The following is a 21,802-nucleotide window of genomic DNA, read 5'->3' as shown; positions in this document are numbered from 1 at the left end:
CCTTTGGTGTGACGGACTGCCCCTAGCCCAGAGTTCTCACTACTATTTTCTCTCTCCCAAAGGAATTTGACTTGGATGTGGTGGCTGTGGTGAATGATACAGTGGGCACAATGATGACTTGTGCTTATGAAGATCCAAACTGTGAGATTGGACTCATTGTGGGTATGTGTTAGAGCTGCATTTTATTAAACAGCACATCCACACATCTGTCTCTATTCTCATGGAGGCATCCCTGAGGCTAACTGAAAATAAACCTAGGATATCCAGGAGGAAAAGAGAGCAGAATTCAACAGCCAGCTTGGTTCTGTCCACAATCAGTTGAGATAAGCAGAGGCTGTGATGCTCAATAAATTCTGCCTGTTTTATCTGGTAAAGTCATGGTGCTGCTTGGGAGGAGGGCAGATGTGGGCTCCTGGAGCTGCTCTTAGTTTAGCCTGTAAGAGTTTCCCTGCTGGGGTGTTCTGGTGGTCCATAGCTTCCCTCAAGCATGTGGTCTCTCAGAGTGAACATGCAAAGTGCAGCCACAATTCCCAAATGGCATGTGGTGGAGAGCTCTGATAGACTGAGTGCAGTGACGCAGAGCTCCCTTCCCGGCAGTGAGACAGCTGAAGTAATTCCACAGGCGACTGCTGATGCCCTTGCAAATGCCACGCTTGGGGAGCTTGAGTCATGGGGCAGTGTGAATTCCCAGAGCTCTCCAGAGAAATGAGTTTTCCATGGGAGAGAAGGGGACAAGGCACCTGCAAGCTTTAAGAATGCTTTCAGTTGTGAGGTGGCTTATAGGAAAATAAAACGCCAGCAATTTCTCCTCCAGACAGTTGGAAAATGTCCAGGATGAGTCAGCACAGTGCAGTGTGGGTAGGAAGCCGTGTCTGCACAGCTCCATCGGTGGCATTTTCAGGAATCAGAGTTCCCTACAGGAAGGACAACGTGTCCTTGGGGTGCTGAGAACACCCCCTGGGGACTGTCTGCTGCAGCCCTGCCAGATATGCTGTGCAGCCAGCATGTCTGTGTGCAGAGCAGGGGGTCAGAGGTGGCCTGGGTACATCTAGGATAATGGGAATGAAAGCTCCAGGGCTCTGACAGCTCCCTCTGCCCTGCCTGGATTGCCTGGCTGATGGCACCTGAGGGAGGTTGGATGCTGGTGGCAATCCGCAATTGAATTTGATCAGGTTTGTTCCTGCAAACCTGGCTCTCAGTCTGCAAACCCAGACATTCCCCCCGCCAAACCCTGTGCTGTGGCTCAGCTCTCCTGCAGCAGGGGCGTACTGTGGGAGGATCTATTTTAGCTCAGACTGTATTGATATAATTCCCTAAAAAATGGCAAAAGAAAACAGACTTGCTGTAGCAACTGGTACAGAATATGGGATGCAGAATTAAATGAGTTCAAGTAACTCCAAGAGAACTTTTGCCCTGATTAGCAGCTAAAGCTGCCTCTCTTTGCTAGTAAAGCTTTGCTTCACAAGACCTCTGTGTACATGGAGCATTTAGCCACACTCCTTAGGATCCCCTGTAAGAAGTATCAGATATTATTGCCTCATCTCAACATGGGAGTTACCTTTCTGCCAGAGAAAATAAGCAGTTAAAATCAGAAAAAACCCCAATCAATCAGCTGGTAAAACCCCTGCTGCCTCAGAACTTGCTGAGGTTTTCAGTTCAGCACATTTTCCCCTGAATTCTGTGGGTCCGTTGGCTTTGTGGAAGGTGGTTCCGAGCTGCAAAATCCAGCTGTCTGCTTCCTGCAGTTTTGGGGTCAGAAGCATGTGAGGTTTTGTGTGCTGAAAGTGCTGCCCTGCTCTTCCTCCCCACAGTGTGGGACCATCAGCCAGCTGGCCTGGGTGAGCTTCCTCTCTGAGCCACCCTGAGCAATGCACCACAGCAGTAATGTTCTCCTTCAGTTTAGGATTATTGAAGAGTGGGGCTTTGGGGTTTTTCCTGATGTTTCAAATGATGATTCAGCTACTTCTTTCAGAAAAAAACCACATTTGAGATCTCCCAGGAGGTTTATCAGGGCTGTGGTGCTGGCTCTAGTGTTGTTTTGTTGCAACCAAAGAATAATTTCAGTGTATGTTTCTTTCAGGAACGGGCAGCAATGCTTGTTACATGGAAGAGATGAGAAACATAGAGATGGTGGACGGTGAGCAAGGGCGGATGTGTGTGAACACGGAATGGGGAGCGTTCGGGGATAACGGGTGCCTCGACGACATCAGGACAATATATGACAAAGCAGTTGATGACTTCTCACTGAATGCTGGAAAGCAAAGGTACTGCAGGATAAATGGTGTGCTATGCATATAAGCCAGGCTGCCTTAAGTGCTTTTAAGAGAGAACTGGATTTCTCCCAGTTGAGAAAGGAGAGGTTAAGAGTAGGAAATTACTGCAGTCCTGCTATCCTGTGGGATCTCCTCTTTCTGTGGTTTTCCTGGTCGCTGCTTTTTTGTGACTTATTTGCTGCCATGGGACTCCACAGCAGGGCTTTCGGTGAGGGCTTCAAAAGTCTTGAAATTGTGAAGAGACCCTTTTTCTCATCCTGTGCTGTACTGAGGGGGGATAAGATGGCTGGTCATTCTTTTGCTCAGGGTCTCAGGTTAATCTCTTTTAGCTGAATGCTCTTTTTAGAGGACAGTGCCTGTAGAAATCCTGAACATACTGGTTAAAGCTTAGAACTGCTCACTGTAAAGCAGTCAGGAGCTCTCTAGAAGTTGCCACCAGCTCTTGTTTCAGACAATTTTCTGGATGGACTAGGCCATGTTAGAGGACCTGCCTTTCTTGCTCCTGGAGTTTGGTCCCCTTTTTTGGGCTCAGCATTTGTTTGGGCAAGTGCTTCCCTGTCCCCTTCATGAAAAGGCTGACAGGGAGGTGTGTACCCAGCACTGATAAAACTGGGCTGAGACTGTTGCTTGCTAGGACTAGAGTTTTTCACCATTTCTTTGCAGCAGTGCTTTGATGCCAGGAGCCTTTAAAAAGATTTTGTGACTAGAGTAAATCTGTCCACAAAAACCTGAGGAATACAGACAAGTTGGCAAGTCCCACGGGAAGCTGTATAGAAGCTGAGGCTCAAACAGACCCAGAGAGGCAGACGCGGAGCAAACCTGATGCAGCAGCAGGGTTGGCATGGAGTAAGCAGCCAAAGGCAGTAGTGAAGACTGCCGGGGGAATAATTTGTTCCAGAGATAGTTAGGTATTCAAGAGGGAGGACACTTGCTGGGTACAAGCCTGAGAGAGTTCATGGTATTAAATGGACTGTGTGGCCTGCTTCCAGCAGGATGGCGCGCTGGGCTCTGCTCAACCCAGGGCACAAACCCTGCTGTAGAGCTTCAGGAGGTGAAATAAAGGATTCATCACTGAATGTCCTTCTCAAGAAATCGAACTGTTCAGTTCTTGTTGGTAAGGACACAACTCACCGACCCCAAAATGCTCCATTCAAACCAGAATGATGATGGAAGGAAGGGAGTGCAAAACACAACTGAGATCTTGAAACAGAAAAAGCTCAGTGGCTCCATGCAGCAAAATTCCAGGGAAGCCATAAGGTACAGTCACTGCAAATGCAGTGTTTTTAAGGGAGTCCCATGCTGCAAAAGCAGCCCTGTGCAAGATAAAGGATGGAAAAAGGAATGCCCAGCCTGTTCACAGGACCACTGACCTGCAAGTTGGCAAGCTGGTGGTCCAGGGCTGGTTTATGCTCTTCATTTAATTCGAGCACCTGGTTTCCAGTAGGAAACCAGTAGTCCCAAAACCACAGGGAGGAACCAAGCTGTCTTGAACCCCTCTCAGCCCCCAACTCTGCACACAGGACCCAAGTTTCCCACTTGCTGTCTTGCATCAAGCTAGAGAGAAGAAATATCTTCCACCGGCAGACCTTTCTAGCACAGGACAAGGAGTGTCCCAGGAGCAATGCTCAGCACTGCTACCTGCAGCCCTCTGTGGGTAGGACACCTGGCTGATAGCACATCTGTGATGCTACCTTTGCAAACATGGGCAGGTTCCCTCTGAGCTGGACTGCTGTCTTTCCTTGCAGGTATGAGAAAATGATCAGTGGGATGTACCTGGGGGAAATAGTCCGCAACATTTTGATTGACTTCACCAAACGGGGTTTCCTGTTCCGAGGCCAGATTTCAGAGACACTGAAGACCAGACATATCTTTGAAACCAAGTTCCTTTCTCAGATTGAGAGGTAAGAGCACTGCAGGGGAGGCTGCTTGGAGTGAAATAGTGTGGTAGTGTTCGTCTGGTGACACTGCTGGAGGGGAGGGACAGCTGGAGAGCATTGCTTGCTTCTCTAGAGATAATTTTGGTTTGAGTATGTGTGTGCAGGAGGATTCTTTACAACATCAGCTGAATTTCTAGCAACGCTCACTTCTAAACCCTGGGAAGGGCTGTCAAGGATTCCCTCACTCTATCATTTTATTTCCTTGTTTGGAAATCAAGCCATTTTCCTGGGCCCCTTGTGTGTGTTTAGCTGCGATTGTGGAATTGAATGAACGTTGGCTGAGTGAGCACTGCTTACTGGGTGGTTTTGTGCTTTTATTGCTTGGACTCTGTATTTTAAAGCAATCTCTGAGGCTTCACAGGGGAAAAACCCCCCAAGGTTGTAATTAAAAAGAGAAGGGGAGACAGTGCGGAGCTGGACTTGGAGCCTCTGTTGCTGCTTGCAGCACAGTGCAGGGGTGACTGAATTTGTATTCTCTGAGGTCACTTGTGCTGTCAGTAGAGGCTGCTGCCTGCTGTGGGTGCATGGATCCGTGCATGCCATCAGTGCAGTGGGGTTTATGGCTTCACTGAGGGAAACCTGTAACACCGTGTTTTCCTCCTACAGTGACAGGTTAGCCTTGCTGCAGGTGCGAACCATCCTCCAGCAGCTGGGGCTCAACAGCACCTGTGACGACAGTATCATTGTCAAGACAGTCTGCGGAGCGGTGTCAAGGCGAGCAGCTCAGCTGTGTGGTGCTGGAATGGCTGCCATTGTAGATAAAATCAGGGAGAACAGAGGGTTAGAGCACCTGGAGATAACGGTTGGTGTGGATGGCACTCTGTACAAACTACACCCACAGTGAGTATTTGCCTTCTCAGCATTTGTTTGCCTGTAGCGTGTTGCGTGTACGTCCTTCCTCTTGACGCACCAAACTGGACTCTCTCACTTGCTGGGATAAAAGCCAGGAAAAAAAAAGTCTTAATCAGGGGGCTTAGAGCTTTCTGAAGGGCAATGAGCGTATCAAGAATGACTTGTGAAAGATTCTTGGGGTGGTGACAAACTGAAGGGGACACAGCTTGCTGAGTGAATTGGAAGCTGTATAGCAAGGGAAGGATCTCTTGGCTCTGGACAGGCAATGACAGAGCAGTGCTGAAATGCCTGGTGCCTCTTTAGAGGATGTTTCTGTTCAGTGTCCAGCAGAGAAGAGCTGCTGCAGAGCAATGCAGGTGAGGGCAGGAGTCTAAAAGAGCTGGGGGCAGGAGGAGAAGAGAACTAGTGCCCACTTCTGGTGTGCATGGAGGCAGATGGGTGGGAAGAAGGTGACTTATGTGGTCTGTTCTTTTCCATTTCCTGTGGTATCAGTGATCCCAGTTAACCTCACACAGGCAGGGCTGGGATGCAAGTGCTTTTTTCCTTTAGCTCCTACTGCTCCCAGGCTTCAAATCCACCCTAGTTTCCAGTATTTTAGTTCTTACCCTGGTGAAAGGGGATGCAGTGCAAATGCCCGTGGCAGTGTTCCACTCCACAGGTGCTGCAGGACCTTCCTCACCCACTGCCCTTGTTTCCTTTCACAGCTTTTCGAGGATCATGCACCAAACAGTCAAAGACCTGGCACCCAACTGCGACGTGACCTTCCTGCTGTCGGAGGACGGCAGCGGGAAAGGGGCAGCACTCATCACAGCGGTGGGATGCAGGCTTCGTGAGGCTGAGCAGAACTGAATTCCACAATCCTGGCCCCAATTCTGTCTTGTGTTTCTCATAAAGCAGCGACTGCATAGTCAGAACTGGTAAAAACCCAGAACTCACTGCTTTATCAGGGGAAAAAAAATTACAACTAATGACATAAAAAAATAGGATACAAGATAGAATGTGTGCTGTTAATAATATCTCCTGTTTCTGGACCCCAATCTGCATGTTTCTTACTCACCTTGTTGGTACCTTCCCCATCTGTAGGTCATGGAAAAAACCAGTCTATAATTTCTGCAGTTGTCAAAAATCAGTTGTTGTCTGAGATGAAATTGCCCCCAAGTGATGTGCGTTGAGAGCTACCGTTGCATCGTACCAAACATGCTCTTTGCAGCATCCCTGTTAAGCGCACTGCCAGCACGCTGACCATCAGACCTGGGTGTTGATGCTTTTAAGTGAAGGGGAAGCAACAGTTCCCTCTTGCATACCTACCTGCTGTTGTTTCGTCTAAAGCGGTTGTGAACACATTATGGTGTGTCAGCACTGTGCACTCACGTAACTCTATAGTGGGACTTGACACCACGACTTACTCGCTTCCTTCTTGCCTCTTTTGTCATGGTGAAAGTAAACACCCTTGTCCCACAGATCTGGTTCCACTGGTATTCCCCATTGCTTATGTGAGTAGTGTTGTATTACTGGGTGAAATCTGTCACATCTTGGCGAGAAATCCCTAAAGAGTAAAGCCAAGTGGTTGGTGACTGGGGTAATCCAAATCTCCAGACCTGTGAAATCAGTAGATCTATGGTCCCTACACGGCCGTGCTGTATTCTTCTCTTTAAGGGTTCTTAAAAAAAGTATTTCCTTTCTCTTCTTGTTAGTCTGGGTTAGGGCACTGCCGCTGCCCTTCCATCGAACCTGGAGCTTGACCGCGTCCCTCAGATGCGCCTACTCCCGTCTCTCGCCTTAAATGGGTATTTGCTTCCACACAGAGCTTTAATCTTTAATACTGTCCAGCAGTCACTCAGAACACAAGCACTCAGCTAGAGTTAGTGCGCAGAAAGGAAGAGGAGGGTTGCGTTTTGATCTTGCCTTTGAGGACCCGGGTGCATAAAAAGCCCACAAAGCCAAAATTGGATGCAGCTTATTCCAAGGACGAAAGCAACAGCAAAGATCATTTACATATGGTGTACCCTGTCCTCTGTCCAGTCGATGCCATTATTATATTTGCATACTAGTTGTATCACTTAAATTGAGAAGCAGTTAGGAAGGTACATGTCGAGTAACATTTGCAAGTCACATTTGCAAGTCTTTCTGCAAAGAGGGAGACCACACAATAGTCCTTAATTCCCACTCTTCTACCAAAAATGAATTTGAGATGTCCGCATGGTTTTCCCTGCTGCCTTTTCCTGCAGAAAGTAGATGGAAATTTGCAGGCTACTGTTCTTTGTTCTCGTTCCACTCCCCTAAGATTTGGATTGCCCTGCCTATCGATAACATTTCAATATGCATTATGGTGCACTGTGAGTGAATGTTGTAAAGTAACCTGTGAGTCACAAACAGTCATTGCAGCTTTAAGTGTGTGTCTACCTGAAAAATTGCATGCCTAACTGGTTTTGCAAAGGTAGAGGGTCTTTTTACTTTGCACACTAGTAGCTCCGGTACTAGTGTTACGTGATACTTGTGAAAATATTAAACTTTTTTGATGTGCGTTAACTGGTGTTTAGTGGTTCTTTCTGGAAGAGGTGCTGTTGGCTGGTGGCTTAGTGCTTTGGGAAGAGCTATTGTGTAGGGAGAGCTGCAACCTAATCCCAGTGGTGCCTGTGTTTTGTGTGTGTGTTTTTATTCCCGGGCATTCGGGGTCAGATTCACACAGGTCCCCATGCCTCGTGTTTCCTAATGTAGTTCAGCAGAGGCACAGCGCTGACAGTGCCCAAATCTTAGGGGCTGTGTAGCTTGTCTGGGTGCACCTCCTGCCCTGTCTTGTGCAGGGGGATCTGCAGTGCAGGAAAACCTCGGGGCGCTGCACCAAGGGTGGTGAGGTTACATTAGGCTTGTGATGGATGCAACACGTCTGTGAGCTCCCTGTGTGCATAGGTTTGATGTCTGCAGAGTCCTGGTGTCAGGTGCTCATATACCACTGGTTGGCACAGCCTGTGTTGGAGTTGTGGTAGATGAAAGCCCCTTTTGCGTACACTGAAGCTGTGCTTCTCCAATAACCCATTTTATGTTACAGCTTGAATAATCTCTGACAGCCTTGATGTGCAGCTATGACCCCAAACAGGAGACAGAAGAAGGTGAGAAACTTTTTGGGCACAGGGGACACGTTGCATTTGAATTGCTTGAAGGTTTGCAAATCTTGTGCCTGCCGTCGGCAGTGCTGTAGGGGTGGTGTGAGCCGTGCCTGGGGACCTGGGTTTGGAGCTCTTCGGCATCTGAGGGCCAGGCTCAGTGCAGGATAGAGGGTGAACAAGAAGTGGAAGTTAAACTTGGTCTCAGGGTGACTGTGAATTTTGGAGATGCTGGCATAGGTCGTTTTGTTTATTGGATCCAGCTCATAACAAATAGGGAGTGAGTTTGTGTTTCTAACTTTTCCTACCGTGGACCATAGTTGATGTACTTGATAAGACACGGCAGTTCTTTTCCAAAGGGAGACCTGGTGGGATTTTCATTTCCAGACTACTTCTTACCCCTAGGAAACTGTTCCAAGTGAATCACAAGCTATAACTGTCTGAAGAAATGTCTCCAATGTTATCCAAGCAATGACTGAGATGTCTTTCTTTAAGCTTTTAGGCTTGGTGAATAAAATCACAGTCCTCTTAACTGTTAAGCTGTAATTACTGCAATATGAACACAAAAATCTTATATTTCCTGGGGAAAAGACTATTTGCATACCACTGTTGTAATGTCATCTGCTCCTTACTCCTCTGGGGTTCTCTCAGAAGCCTTTTGAATGGGTTTTAAAATAAGCAGACCTTGTTTTGTTTTGTTTTCTTAAGAAAATAGCAGAAGGCAAAATAAAGTGTTTCTGAACTTCTGAACCCCGTTCTGTGCTTTTTGTTCATTTCATTGCCATAAAAATGAGATTCTTCAAGTGTTTTTCTTTACTGACTGCAGGGACTGCTTTGCTGCATAGAGCACGAGTAAGCATGCAGAGGAGGGATTTATTGCTGACCTGGATGTCTTTATTGCTGCATGGTATTTAGTCCTGTCTATATTTATATGAAGAATTGCATGTACTTAGTATGGAGCATGGTGTTCCTGTTGCCTCATGTATCACAGGAATAATGTAGCCTGCCTTGAGCTGCCTTTTCTTCCATGTAACAAGGGCTCAGAGCATCTCTGCTTCCTTCGCTATTGCTGTTTCTATGGGATGAAACCTCAGGGTCTGCACTGTGAGTCCACCAGGACACAGAGAATTCCTTTTGCAACATGAAGAAATCATCCTCTGCTTTCTGCTCCAAACAAGAGAAAGAGATGCCTTGAGCTGTCAGAGAACATCAGTGCCAGTCAGGGACTGCACAGGGGATGCTCTGGCAGCACATGTGTGACACCAGGGCATCTGGAATAGGCTCTGGGTGGCTGTTCAGGTGTGATGGAAGAGGGAGGGGAAGGTGGGATGCTCAAGATAGGCCTGTTTGGGCTAAAAAGCTCTGCATTAGAAAGCTGCAGTTTAAAGGCCTTAGAATCACACCGGCTGGGCAGGGGGAGGTACAGCTCGTGTATCAAATACTGAACTCTCTGAGAAGGTCCTTCAGTTCCTCAGGGCAGGAGTCTTTGCCATGTCTAGCCTGGTCCCAGCAATGTGTGCCTGGCAGAGTATCCCTCCCAAACTGTTCTCAATCCTTTTGGCAGAATGGCTTGGTGGTGGCTGTCTGTAAATACCTCTTGCTGCTCTCCCTCTGCCCTGCGCACACACCAGCAGTGCAGCTGTGGGAAGAGCAGGCTGGCCAGGGGAGAAGGCTGGCTGGGTAACATCTGGACTAGGAACTACCTGCTGGAATGATTTAAAATGATGAACCTTTTCAGAGGGGCCTGTGCTCTTCTGTCCATTAGTGGGACAAGTTTGTTGCGTAACATAATTGTTCTCCACAGAGGCAGGGAGGTGGAGAAGTGGAGAAGGAACATATATCTGGTTCCTGTATTGGAACAGGCTTGGGAAAATCACATCCCTGAGTACTGTTTTGGTTCAAGCCATGAACCTTTTCTCTGAATTTACTGCAGAATTTAAGCCTGGCAGCACAGTTTGGTTTTCACAGAGCAAAGGAGAATATTTCAAAGAACTGGATCTTGTCAACATTAAAGGAGCTTTTTAATGGCTCTGTGATACTGTTTACACCCTGTCATGAGAGGTGAAGGTGATTGTGAGGTGCTAACTTATCACACCACTATCAAATGCTGTGTTACTTTCATATAATGTTTATATTTCAGCTTCTCCTGTTTTTCATGCCTGCACATAATGCCTCAGGCTGGGAAGATGACAGATTTCAGCCTTTTATTTTCGTATCTGGGAAGAGCAGTGAGGGTAAATATGGGGTAAGTCGGAGAAGATGAAGGGACCATCTGGAAAAAGACAGCAATGGGCCACTGCTGTTAGTACTAAAAGGAGGTAAAGGAAGTGGATTCTGATTGGATCCATGAGCCCTGACCAAGCCAGTGGGCGTCCCTGGCTACTGACTCTTCTGAGAGCCTTGCTCTCCAAATTAGGCACCACAATTAATGTGAAGGAGGAGTCACTTGAGCACAGTTTAATAGGACAACAACATATTTTGGGGCAAGGTTGTAGAAATCCATGTAATGACAACATCTTAAGGAATTGTTTCTCTCTGCTGGTGAAATTGCAGGCATGAAAATCCAGAATTCAAAAAATTTTGAGAGCAAGCTGGGTTTTTCAGTCTGGATGTGTTAGTATTTGCCTTTGTTGTAAACAGGCTTTGGTCCACAGTGTTATCTGCCTTGGGGCTTAGCTGCCCACACAGCCCTGGGGGTCCATCCCAGCTGGGCCATGTGAGCCCCAGCCTTTCTACTTCATCGCCTCTTTTCTGAATTTAAGTGTCTTGATGGAACAGAAATCAGGAGATCCCAGTGTAGAAGAGAATAATTTATATTCTACTGACTGGTCCTGCCTCAGATCTGCTCCACTGATTTTTTGGCCTCCTGGGCATGATGTCTTTTCTGTATTGCAGTTGTTGATGTAAGGGAGGGCTAAACTTGTGAGTTTATAGCTGGGTGATATTTGGACCTACATGGATGTAAGTGTTATCAACATACTGCCTTTCATGCTGATGACATCTAAAGAGGTCCTGTAGGAAACAGTTGCTCCAGAGAAAAAGAGGCTCAGGCTTCTGCAGATTTGCTGCCTTGGCATGGTGTTTGGGGATAGAGCCAGAACCAGGAGCAGGAAATCAAAGTGTTAATCGGGTGAGGGTGAATGATGTCTTCTCTTTCTCATTCAGCTGAGTTTCTGTGTTGAAACTTGTTGTTCTTGACTTCCTGTGAGTTGTCTGATAGAGAGATGGGGACATAAGTTTAAGTTTGTCTTTTTCTGTTGCTTTTATGCACGGACACCACCGGAAGGCTAGCTTGAAGCCAGACCGAAACCTGTGGAAGTGAGAAAAGAAATTAAATGGTGAAATGATCTTTCTAATTGCACAGAGAATGAACAAACTCATTATTTGGTTCTACCTGTGAATGACTATGGAAATAAATATTTCTACTGAAATCAAAGGAATGAAGTGAAAAGCTAAATGCATAAAACAGTGGAGGGAGGTGCAATAGGAGTTTATGATCAGGTTTCCATGTATTTTAAGTAAACATATAAGATCAGTGAAATGGCAGGATCTTTGATGGGCTCAGTAGATGGTGCTGACCATGCTGGTAACAGCATTTGTGAGATACAGAGCATCTGAGGAAAATACATGTGTTTACCCACTGGGAGCTTTTTAAAAAACCATGAATAATTAAATGAGGAAGCTGTCTGCTTTCTGAGAGAGGAGGGGGACGACACGTTTGTGTGTTTCTTGTTAAATGCAGTTTGGGTGAATTGGCTGCGAAACTCTTCTTTTGCAAGCTCACAGGCAAGGATGCTATTTGAAACGCTCAAAGGAGTGAGCCTTGCAGCACCGCTCTGGAGTTAAACTTGGCTGGTGCAGTCCCAGTGAAACTGCGCAGGAAATGTGCTGATAAGCATTTATTACCTTTGGAGCTCACTGCATGCAGCGAGGCTGAAGAGAGAGGGGAGTTATGGATACAGGATTTGGCACTGAGATCCACAGGGCAGCCAGAGCAGCTCCCTGTGCTCGGCATCCTGCAGCCCTCTCAGCGCAGAGCAAGAGGGACATCTCTTGGCACGCTGGGGTTGTGCTCCCCTAGCTGCTTCCTCATGGTGACACGGCCCAATGGGACCTTCATAGGTCACCCGTGGGCTGCTCCTGCTTCCCATGGGGGTGAGCCCAGGACTGCATGGGGGGCTCACGGCTGTGCTGGTGGGGCAACCTGGGAGGAGCAAGTGGCTGAGCCAGCCCAGCATTAGCTCAGCAGATGCATTGCAGGGATTAAAGATTCCTCCCTTGCAAGTAGGATGGTCTGCATGTGGAAATGGGTGAAAATGTGGCTGGGATGATCCTATGCCTACTGTCTGCACTTTTTTTTGGAGACAGAAAATCTTAAGGGCTGAGTCAAAACCTCACTCAGAGGGTATCCCACCTCATGTTATTAGCAGAGGATAAATTGTCTACTCGACCTATGAACTGTAGTTGAAATTCACAGCTGTTCTCACCTCCAGAGATTCACATTTTTTCAGGCTGAGATTTTAGTTTTCTCTGTGCACGTGTGCACACTACTCACCTTTGGTTCAGGCAGCAGTATATGATGGGGTTGTACATTGTCGAGCTCATGGCAAGGAGAAAGACTGCAAGATACACCTGCTGAATGTACTTCTGCTGGTAGATGTCTGCCTTGAAGCTCCCCAGGATGAAGTATATGTGATAGGGCAGCCAGCAGACAGCAAAAATGATCACCACTACCACCATCGTCTTCACAAACTAGGAAAACAAAAGCAAGGGGTTATTCCTAGGCTCTGGGTGATTGGGCTTGCTGGGGCAATGAGAAGTGCTGGTTTCACTTTGAGTCTGGTTTGCCCTCCCAAAGTGCAGTGTATGGAATGTAGACCCGGACTGTTGTGGCAAAGAAACCAGCCCTGGTGATGAAAACTGGGAACAGGGAGGGAGTGCCCTGGTGATGGGAACAGGGAGGGGGTTAAAGCAAATGTTTCCTGGTGCACTGAGTGGACTCTGTAGAGGAACTGCTTGTAGCTACATCAGAGAGATGTGCAGGGAAATGAGATATCAGCTGTTATACTGAGACTGCTCCACCCTGTCCAGAGTTTTACCCTGGTTTATCCTGCAATCTGTGGATTCACTAGACACCAGACTTTACTCTCTAAGGGCTGCTGGCAGCCAACCTGTTGCTGTGAGTCTTTCTTCCTTGAAGGCTGGCTGGTGCATGCAATGACCATTTTTTTCAAACTTGCAGGGTGATGCCCTTTACCCTGGACCCAAAATATTTTGTTAACCTTTCATGCCCAATCCCACAAGATTTCATATCAAACACAAACTCCATTATGGAACTGGAGCTAGCAGGGCTGGTGTGCTGGGATTAATTATATTTAAGCTTCACTTCTGACCTTTTTTTTGGCATTAATTTGGTGTTCATAGCAGACTCTGTTCAGGTGGTTGCCTGGAGCCGTGCTGCTCCACAGAGTAATTCCTATAATGCTGTATGCAACAAACATCACCATTAAAGGCAGTAAATAAATCAAGACAATCACGGCAATGTGATACCTGAAAGAGAAGAACAAGCAGTTTTTCACAGTCAGTATGGCTCTTGGAGGGCTCTTTCAGGAATTGTCTTTTGGATATATATGCTGGCTTCTATTAACAAAACCACAAAGAAGAAATTTTGCCTATAATTATTGCTACAGGGACTTCTGTAAACAGCAAAAGCTCATCTCTCTTGTGGTGTGATGAGGAGTCCTTGGGCTGGATTCACTGCTCTTTCAAGACAGGGTAACATCACCTATCTTTTAGCAGAGGGTTGCAGTCCATGGCCACCTGCACTGAGCTTTGCTATCCCACTGCAGTCGGGAGAGAGAGACAGCTGTAAAAGTACAAGCCCTTAAATCACAGGTATGGAAAAGGAATAGTCCAAAAACTTGATGAATGCGGTAGTGGCAAGAGTGGAAAAAAGCTGGATCAGGGACTGCAGAAGGTATCTGGCTGCTAACAGGGTGCACAAAGACGCAGACAGTGAGGAAGGAATATTGCCTGTATTTGTGTAGCTGGCTGGTTTTATTTGTGTGAGCACACATGGTTAATTTATCACCAACAGACTACTCAGTTACTGCTCCAGTTGAAAGCACTGGCATCCCCTTCAGCTGTATTTTACCTCAGCCCCTTCCAGTTTTCCATGTCACCCCACAAACTTCTGCCGGTTCCCTCATGCTGGGGGCTGATTAGTTTAAGCAACCACCATTTATGGGAAGGGAGCAACCTGCTCACTCCATTACAGCAACTGTCAAATTAACATAAACAGTGTGAAAAGCAGGATTAGGCAGGAGGGCTGTGGCATACACTGCTGGCAGTGACCCCAAAAGGCTGGGTGGGTGCAAGTGGTCTTTCTCAGTCTGACAAGGCTCTGGGGTTACTCCTGACATTAGTGAGGGGGGTCAGCTGCTTTGCTGCACTGTTGGAATGAGTGTTGGGGCCCACAGGGGTATCTGCTCCTCGGGGTGGCTGCAAATACCAGACTGGTGGCTGCATAAGGAAAAATACTGTATTTGTGAAATGTGGTGAGTTTGTCCCTGCCCGTCTTCCACTTTTTCTTGTTGTCCTCAGAGTGGTGCCTCTTCTGAAGGTCTAATACTGTGTGTGGAGTGCAGCAAAGCCCTTTTAGGGTTCCCATCCTGTGAGGAGGAAGGGAGGATGGGAGCCTAAGCTTGAGCACATGTAAAAAGAAACTTTTAGTCTTGTAGCTTTACTACTTTGCTGCAAAGTTAACCTGTTACCAGAAAAAAAATCTTCTGTGGTTAAGGTTCTTTACTCTCGTTAAACTTCTATATCCTTTATATCAAATATTTTTCAGGCACTGGCAGTCAGTAGGGCATTCTTTGGGTTTTTAAATTTTTTTTTACTTGTTTCTGTCATAATTATACACATTTTTCCTGCAGAAAAAGATCTTCCTTTGTTCTGAAGTCTAGAAATTTTGAAAGCTGGTTTTAGTCAACTGCAAAGGATTCAGAGGACCCACAGTCAACATAGGATCCCAGTTCTCCTTTTTTTTTTTTTTGTTTTTCTTTGGATTTCTTAATATTTCTTTTCCTTGTTATTTAGACTAGTATATGAATGGGTGCACATGGATTTTTCTCCATGGTCTGTATTGCAGGCATCTGTCCCAACAAATCTATCACTCACTATGATATCTGGGGAGCGATGTTTCCAACTTCCTTTCTTAGAAAGATATGAAAACCTGTGGATCTGAGGCTGTTCAGAGAGAGGGAGCTAGTGAATGATGTATTCTGGTCAGGAGCTGCTGCTCTTCAGCTGGACATCCCAGAAAGAATCTGCCCTGCTATTTGCCATGTTCAGGACCAGCCTTTCCAGCCCACAGGGATTTTGTCAGCATGCTGGGGAACTCATTTGAGTCCTTTCCATGTCATCAATGTGGGAGAAATAAACCTCACACCTTTCATCTGAATGAAATAGTCATCAGTGACTCACATATTAGTGTTTATCTATTCTCCCTCCTCCTCAGTCTACAGGAGCCTGGCACACTCTGTTCCCCAGCTTGTGCCAAGGGGTACCAACAAGGACACCCAGGAGGAGCATCACCCAACATGAGAGGTTTGAGCCTGATTTTACTCTTTGCTCAACTGGGAACAACTGACAACCACTGGCTGAATATGCTGCAGCTTGGCCAAAATTATACAAAGCTCATGGAACTTGGCACATATTAGTGTGAAAACCATTTAGTTTGGTAATAGCTAAGTTTAGGAGGCATCCAGCTGTCTGCCAGAGATGAAGACTGAGCATGGGAAAATGCCCCACGTGCATGGAGCGGGGCAAAAGCCTTCAGAACGGGTTTTGGTTTTGAAAAATTGTTTCCACTTTGTTAATCGATTTGTTGCTGTTCCTCAGTTCTTCAATTGCTACTTTGTATAAATATCTTTTGCTTGATAAAGCTGTCAAACTGCTCCGTGCATCGCATGCTTTGAATAACGAGTAATCACAGCAGATCCCCTAAATGTGGGGCATGGCTTGTTTCATCTGTTTGAACAATCTTGCTTTCAAGCAGGAGGAAATCACTGTGAGGCTTAGGAGCTTTCGGGAGCGCAGATGTGTGCCCAGATAAATCTGTCTATAAAACCTTAGGATGTTTGAAACATGCGGCTCTCGGGTTTTATTTTCCTTTTACCCCCACAAAGAGCAGCATAATTTTTAACTAATATGTGGCTTCTCAGCATTAAAGATACCCAGTTTCCTCCTGCCTGATGGAGGAAGAAAATCCAGAATCTCTGAAACCAGGATTTATTGCTTGTTTAGAGACTTTTTTCCCTGGTTTCTTCTCAATTCCCTGAGCCCTGTATGAAGGGTTTCTAGATAATATAACCAATTTTCAAATCAGGGGAGGATGGCAGGTTCAGGATTACCCTGACCCATGATCACCTGGCAGCTTTTTCCACAGCTGGCTTAAACTGAGCTTAAATGGGCTGCCCCAGCCCCACATTCCCCTGCTCCCCCAGCACTCCTCATAACCAACAGTTTGGAGATGAAATTATTTTCCTGGTTAACTTCTGCCTGAATTGGGAGTTTTATCACTTCTCTTACGTCAGCTGGTGCTTGGATCCAACGTCATCAGGCCAGACCACGATGCATTTCATGGTTCCATTGTCCATCATGATCTCGGCGTAGAAGCACTGCGGGAAGGCGAGCCCGAATGCCACCAGCCAGATTATCCCAATGATGACTCTGGTGCTTCCAGCAGAGAGCCTGGGCTTGAAGGGGTGAATTATGGCCATGTACCTGCAAGAAACACGTAGTGCTTTTACAGTGAAATTGGCAATCTTTGCAACAAATGCAGCAAGTGTAAAAACTCACAGGACAGTATAGTGGGCTTTATCAATATAGACATTTTGATAGGCTCCAGGCCATAAATAATAAGGAACTAAATTCTTTCTGAAGAGAATGATAGCAAGTCTTAGGGCAGGATACATCAAACCCACATGGATGGATGCTTCTGGTGTGAGGAGGAAGCAGTCCTTTACGTCTTCTGCATATAGTCTTTGCAAGCATTCCCCTTATGGAATTCTTCACAGAATACCAGAATGGTTTGGATTGGAAGGGACATTAAAGATCACCTAGTTCCAATCCCCTTGCCATGGGCAAGGACACCTTCCACTAGACCAGATTGCTCATAGTCCCATCCAACCTGGCCTTGGACATTTCCAGGGATGGGGCAGCCACAGCTTCTCTGGGCACCCTGTTCCAGGGCTTCCCCACCCTCACAGGGAAGAATTTCTTCCCAGTATCCCATCTAACCCCACATTCTATCAGTGTGATAGATGTCCCTTGTCCTGTCCCTTCAGGCCCTTGTAAAAGGTATTCTTGCTCTTTTTTTTTTGTTAATTACTTTTTCAAGTGCCTTACCAAAAATCGCCCACCCAAGAGTGCTCTTTCCTCCTAATTATGTCAATCTCTGATGCTTCATATTATCACAAGAGCAGACTGGGGTCTTGAGTATCCTTTACCTCAACTTTTTCCCCTGCTGATTTTTGTGGAAAACTTGTGCTGTCCACCTCTGCCTGTGACTGCCTGAGCACTTGTGCTTGCAGCGGAGGAAAGGGCCGTCCTTCCATCCCACACCTGCTCCGAGCCCTCACGGCACATCTGACTATTGGATTACTCATGAGCCCGGGGCTCTCTGGTTTTAAGTTCCCTGTGTGGAAATGCACAGTGTTGTAATGAGTACATAATCAATTATGCATTTCTTGTCATGCTTTCCCTATTCTTTGTCATGGATGTTACAAAGGCAAAATAGAGTGAAAAATGCCCATTGCCTCCTGGTTTTCATAGCAAAAATCTGACAAACTGTGCTGTCTCTTGGCCAGGCTGTTGGTAGGGAGCTCTGCCCAGCCACTGCTGCAGGACAGGCAGCATAGTGAGCAGTCCGGGGCTGCATGGCAGCAGGGCCTTATTTAGCTATAAAATTTTCATGTCACCTCGCTTTTCTTTAGCTTGCCACAGGCAGTGTTACACAGTGCTCGAGTCTGCTCCGGGAGGAACCCACTGGTGGATATTCTCCAGAGTATTTGCCCACAGAAGTGCCTGAAACTATGATCTGTGCCCCTCAGTGAATGGCAAGTCCCGGGAATAAATGGTGCCAGCCACCGTGCTGTCACTGCAGCCCATGTTGCAGACATCAAAGGTGTTTCAGGGCTGGGTGGAGGCTTTCCCACTCTGCCAGGGATGCACCCCCAAGGCAAGCTCCTGCAAGTTGGGAGATTTACCAAACCTGCTGAGATCTCCTGGCCCCTCATGCTGTGTGGCAGCACTGCCTTTGCCCCCCTGCTGCTTGTGCTCCTTGTGCCCTCTCTCAGTGTGACATCCCAGGATGCTGGGACCACAATCTTAGCACCCTTTCTGTGGTCCTCATCCATGTAGATGAAACAAGCTGAATTTTGGACACTCCTGTGCACTTTCCAAACAGGTCATAGGGGACTTTACTAACTGGAATGTGAAACTTGAGCTGATTGAGAAGATTCCATTTCTGCCTTGAGTGCTGCAGTGGAAACAGCTGCTTTGGTAATGGGGAAACTCCAATGGTGAGCAATATCACCAGGGTCTTCTCCATGGCAGACAAAAATCACTTGGAGCTGTCACTTCTTAGCCTCCTTCCTTACAATAAACCACTTCAAAAGATGTTGTTTTATCAAAGTTAAACATTGGAGCTGGAGTGGACACAGGTTCTCATAACAATAAATGGAAGCGTCGAGTTTCCAGGAGACTGTGTCAGGATCTATTTTAAGGCTAAGCAAAGAATAGCTAAATATGGTTTGCAGTGAGGTGCCAAGTTTTCTTTCTGATCCGTGACATGTGACTAAAGAGATTTTGTCTATATAGGTGCTTTCACCAAAAATCCCCAAGGAACAAGAGTAGGAAGCTATGAGGACAGGCTGAAATGGCTTCTAAAATGTATTCTTTGGCAGACAACATGTATAGAATAGCAGTTATCAACAACCCTTGGTTTACAGCCAGGAGCAGCAAAAGAGTATTTGAGTCTAAAAGTGAGCTGCCATTGATTCTAAATAGGGATTTGCTTTCATCTGGACAACTGCAGGCTGATAAACACGTCCCTCAGCCCTGTCCTCATGAGCTGTCCTGTACTGTGCCGTGCCCCCAGATCCTGCACAGGTTTCAGCGGGCATTACACGTGCGGAAAAGCCCTTTTCCCTCTCCTAGCCCGTTTATCTGGTGTGATTGGTCCGTGATTGCTTCCTGAGGCTGGGTGTGCCGGGGTGATCTGAGCAGCGAGCTGGGGGGGAAGTTGGGGAAGTGACCCTGATGGCTCAGGGAGCAATGCTTTTCAGTTTTCGGATGGCTCCAGAGGGACGCTGGCTCCCCTTCTGAGGGAGCTGGAAGGACCCTTGTGGATATGGGCGCTTGATAAGGATCTCAGGAAACCTGAAGGAAACTGCAAAGTCAACAGCAGGGCTTTAATAAAAGACTGCCGGTATTCCTGTGTGCCGGGTCAGGCTGCCCCAGGGAAGTCCTTCACCGTGAGGCTGCAGCAAGGAGAGCGGAAGTAATGGAGAGATGGAAGGAAGGAGGGTAGGGAGCCTAAAGGGAAATAACCTTCTCTGCTTCTTGCACACACTATCACTTTTAAGAGAGGAAATTTCCATAGACTTTTGGTCACTTTCTAGTAAAAAACAAAAAAGCTTCATGCTATATAACAATGAGCTGTAAACACAGTCAGACTCCAGAAATGAAAGCTCAAGTTAAAGTGACTTGGCAGATGGAAGTGAATTTTATGAAAATACCAAATTACCCCAGAAGTCAAACAGGATCACTGTAATTACTTCCCTCCCTCTTGGAATAAGTCATTCTAGTGAACCAGGGGAGCAGATTCTGCCATTTCTGATCTAACTCCCATTATTTCTGGTAGTTTGCTGGACTCACAGCAGGATTGGGGATGCTGATAGTTTCAGCAGCCTGCAGCATATTCTCCTTTTTCTGGATATATCTATCTCACAGTTTAAAAAACCCAACAAACCCACAAAAGAGTTTTCAGGATGACTGGGAAAAAATTTATGGTCAATAATGTGGGAACAACAAAATACCAGCCACTTCCCCTCTTTACAGATTTGGGTGTGATTTCAGACCAGGGATAAAACAGAAGATCATGCCATAATAGGCATCAAACCCCACAGTCTGGCCCTCCTCCCACTTTGCTGATAAGGCACCTGACAGAGTGGGGGCCAATTGCACAAACTATTGCAATGATTTTTTTATGACTTGCAGGGGATCTTTTCAGACCTTTTCTTCTTCATTTGCCTCTTACCTCTCTGCAGCCACGGCTGTCATGGAGTAAATGCTCACAAACACTGCAGTGATGGGGAACCAATTCTGAAATCTGCAGAATTCTTCACCAAAATACCAGACATTGTGACTGGCATAGATAAAATTGAAGATGGTGTTGAACGTGGACATCAGCAGGTCTGAAAGAGCCAAGTTAACGATGAAGTAATTGGTAGCTGTCCTCATTCTCCTGTGTGCCAAAATAATCCAGATGATGGTGGCGTTGCCAATGATGGATGTGATAACAATGAAGGAGTAGGTGATGGCCCACAGAGCAATCCTCCATCCTGGCTGGGTGAACTGGGTTGCTGCCGTCCAGTTGCCGCTGTCCTCGAGGGAGTCAGCCTGCGAAATGTTGCTGGTGTTAAAAACAGAAAACACACCCATGGCTTTTCATTCCTTGTAAGTGTAACAGAAAATCTTCTGGCATCTGCTCATTTTCTTGCAGTAGATGCTGGTGGTGTGAATTTCCATGCCTTTAACCAAGTGCTGTTAAAAAGACATCGGGATGAGCTGTCTCATGTCCTCTCGCCCTGTTTTCCAAGTGATGCAATGCAGTTCCAGGAGGAGATGAGCGATGCCAAGGGCCTCCTCCTTCTTGCCTGGCATTTTAACCTACACTTGAAGGGCAAAAACTAAAGAACAACTCTCTTCTTCAAGTTTCTTTTTCCTCTAAAAAAGGAAGAAAAAAAAGGGAAAGGAAGGTGTTTTCCAGGCCAGCGACAAGTGATGCCTTCCTTTAGATTATTTTTAGAGTCAAGAAAACATGAATGGAAGCCAAAAACCACTTCAATCCAAGTAGAAATTCTTTGTCAGGGCAGCAGCTTTCTAAAGCACCAGGTGTCTGAATCCTCTGCAGTGGGACTGAGGACATTTGCTGCTCTTTCCCTGTGTAACTATTAAGCGCGAAGCAGGAGTTGCACTAGGCTAAAATCTCTGCAGGTTTTAAGGGGACTTTGAAAGGAGGCGGAGTCTCTTGTAGGGGAAACTAAACAACCAATTTGACATCAAAAGAAATGTGGCAAAGTGGTACGTGAAGCTTCCCCCCCACATCCCCACTCTCAGTTAGTTTTGAATAATCTCTGAAATGGCCATGCTGCTTTATCAGGGTTTTACAGGTTTACCAGTCCTGCAATCCTCGTGTTTCCAGGACCCTGCCTGACTTCCTGTGAGCTCCCATAGCAAGAGAGAAAGTATACTCAGTGCAATTCAGCAAGACCCTTCCTTTTGGATGGCTGCATCCCCTTTCCCAGTGTCTGCATACATGCAGAAATTTCAGGTTCTCGTAGGAAAG

The 21,802-nt window shown here is 46.6% G+C and overlaps 2 protein-coding genes across 3 annotated transcripts in view; one reads left to right on the top strand and one right to left on the bottom strand.

Annotated features, from left to right (window-relative positions):
• Positions 1 to 8,916, top strand: part of LOC138112231 (hexokinase-1) — a 36,012-nt gene extending 27,096 nt beyond the window's left edge. The window contains exons 14-18 of the mRNA XM_069018972.1: positions 63 to 162; positions 2,081 to 2,264; positions 4,019 to 4,174; positions 4,817 to 5,050; positions 5,767 to 8,916. Coding sequence (XP_068875073.1) covers positions 63 to 162; positions 2,081 to 2,264; positions 4,019 to 4,174; positions 4,817 to 5,050; positions 5,767 to 5,911 — 819 coding nt within the window. The 3' untranslated portion in view covers positions 5,912 to 8,916. The remainder of the gene's footprint in view (positions 1 to 62; positions 163 to 2,080; positions 2,265 to 4,018; positions 4,175 to 4,816; positions 5,051 to 5,766) is intronic.
• A 1,401-nt stretch (positions 8,917 to 10,317) lies between these two features.
• Positions 10,318 to 21,374, bottom strand: TACR2 (tachykinin receptor 2). 2 transcript variants are annotated; one of them, XM_069020386.1, is made up of 5 exons: positions 20,492 to 21,374; positions 16,759 to 16,953; positions 13,560 to 13,716; positions 12,722 to 12,918; positions 10,318 to 11,476 (listed from the first exon to the last, which is right to left on the bottom strand). In XM_069020386.1, exons 1-5 carry the CDS (start codon positions 20,893 to 20,895, stop codon positions 11,281 to 11,283), a joined length of 1,149 nt encoding a protein of 382 aa, XP_068876487.1. In that variant the 5' UTR covers positions 20,896 to 21,374; the 3' UTR covers positions 10,318 to 11,280. The 2 variants fall into 2 exon arrangements, with proteins under 2 accessions (XP_068876487.1, XP_068876488.1); XM_069020387.1 differs by lacking the exon at positions 10,318 to 11,476 and having other exon boundaries at positions 12,718 to 12,918.
• Between the last annotated feature and the right edge of the window lie 428 nt (positions 21,375 to 21,802).

This window comes from Aphelocoma coerulescens, chromosome 6, assembly GCF_041296385.1.
Source record: "Aphelocoma coerulescens isolate FSJ_1873_10779 chromosome 6, UR_Acoe_1.0, whole genome shotgun sequence".
Taxonomy (NCBI): domain Eukaryota; kingdom Metazoa; phylum Chordata; class Aves; order Passeriformes; family Corvidae; genus Aphelocoma; species Aphelocoma coerulescens.
The sequence above is the reverse complement of the archived record's forward strand: the minus strand, read 5'-3'. Positions and strand labels throughout refer to the sequence as shown.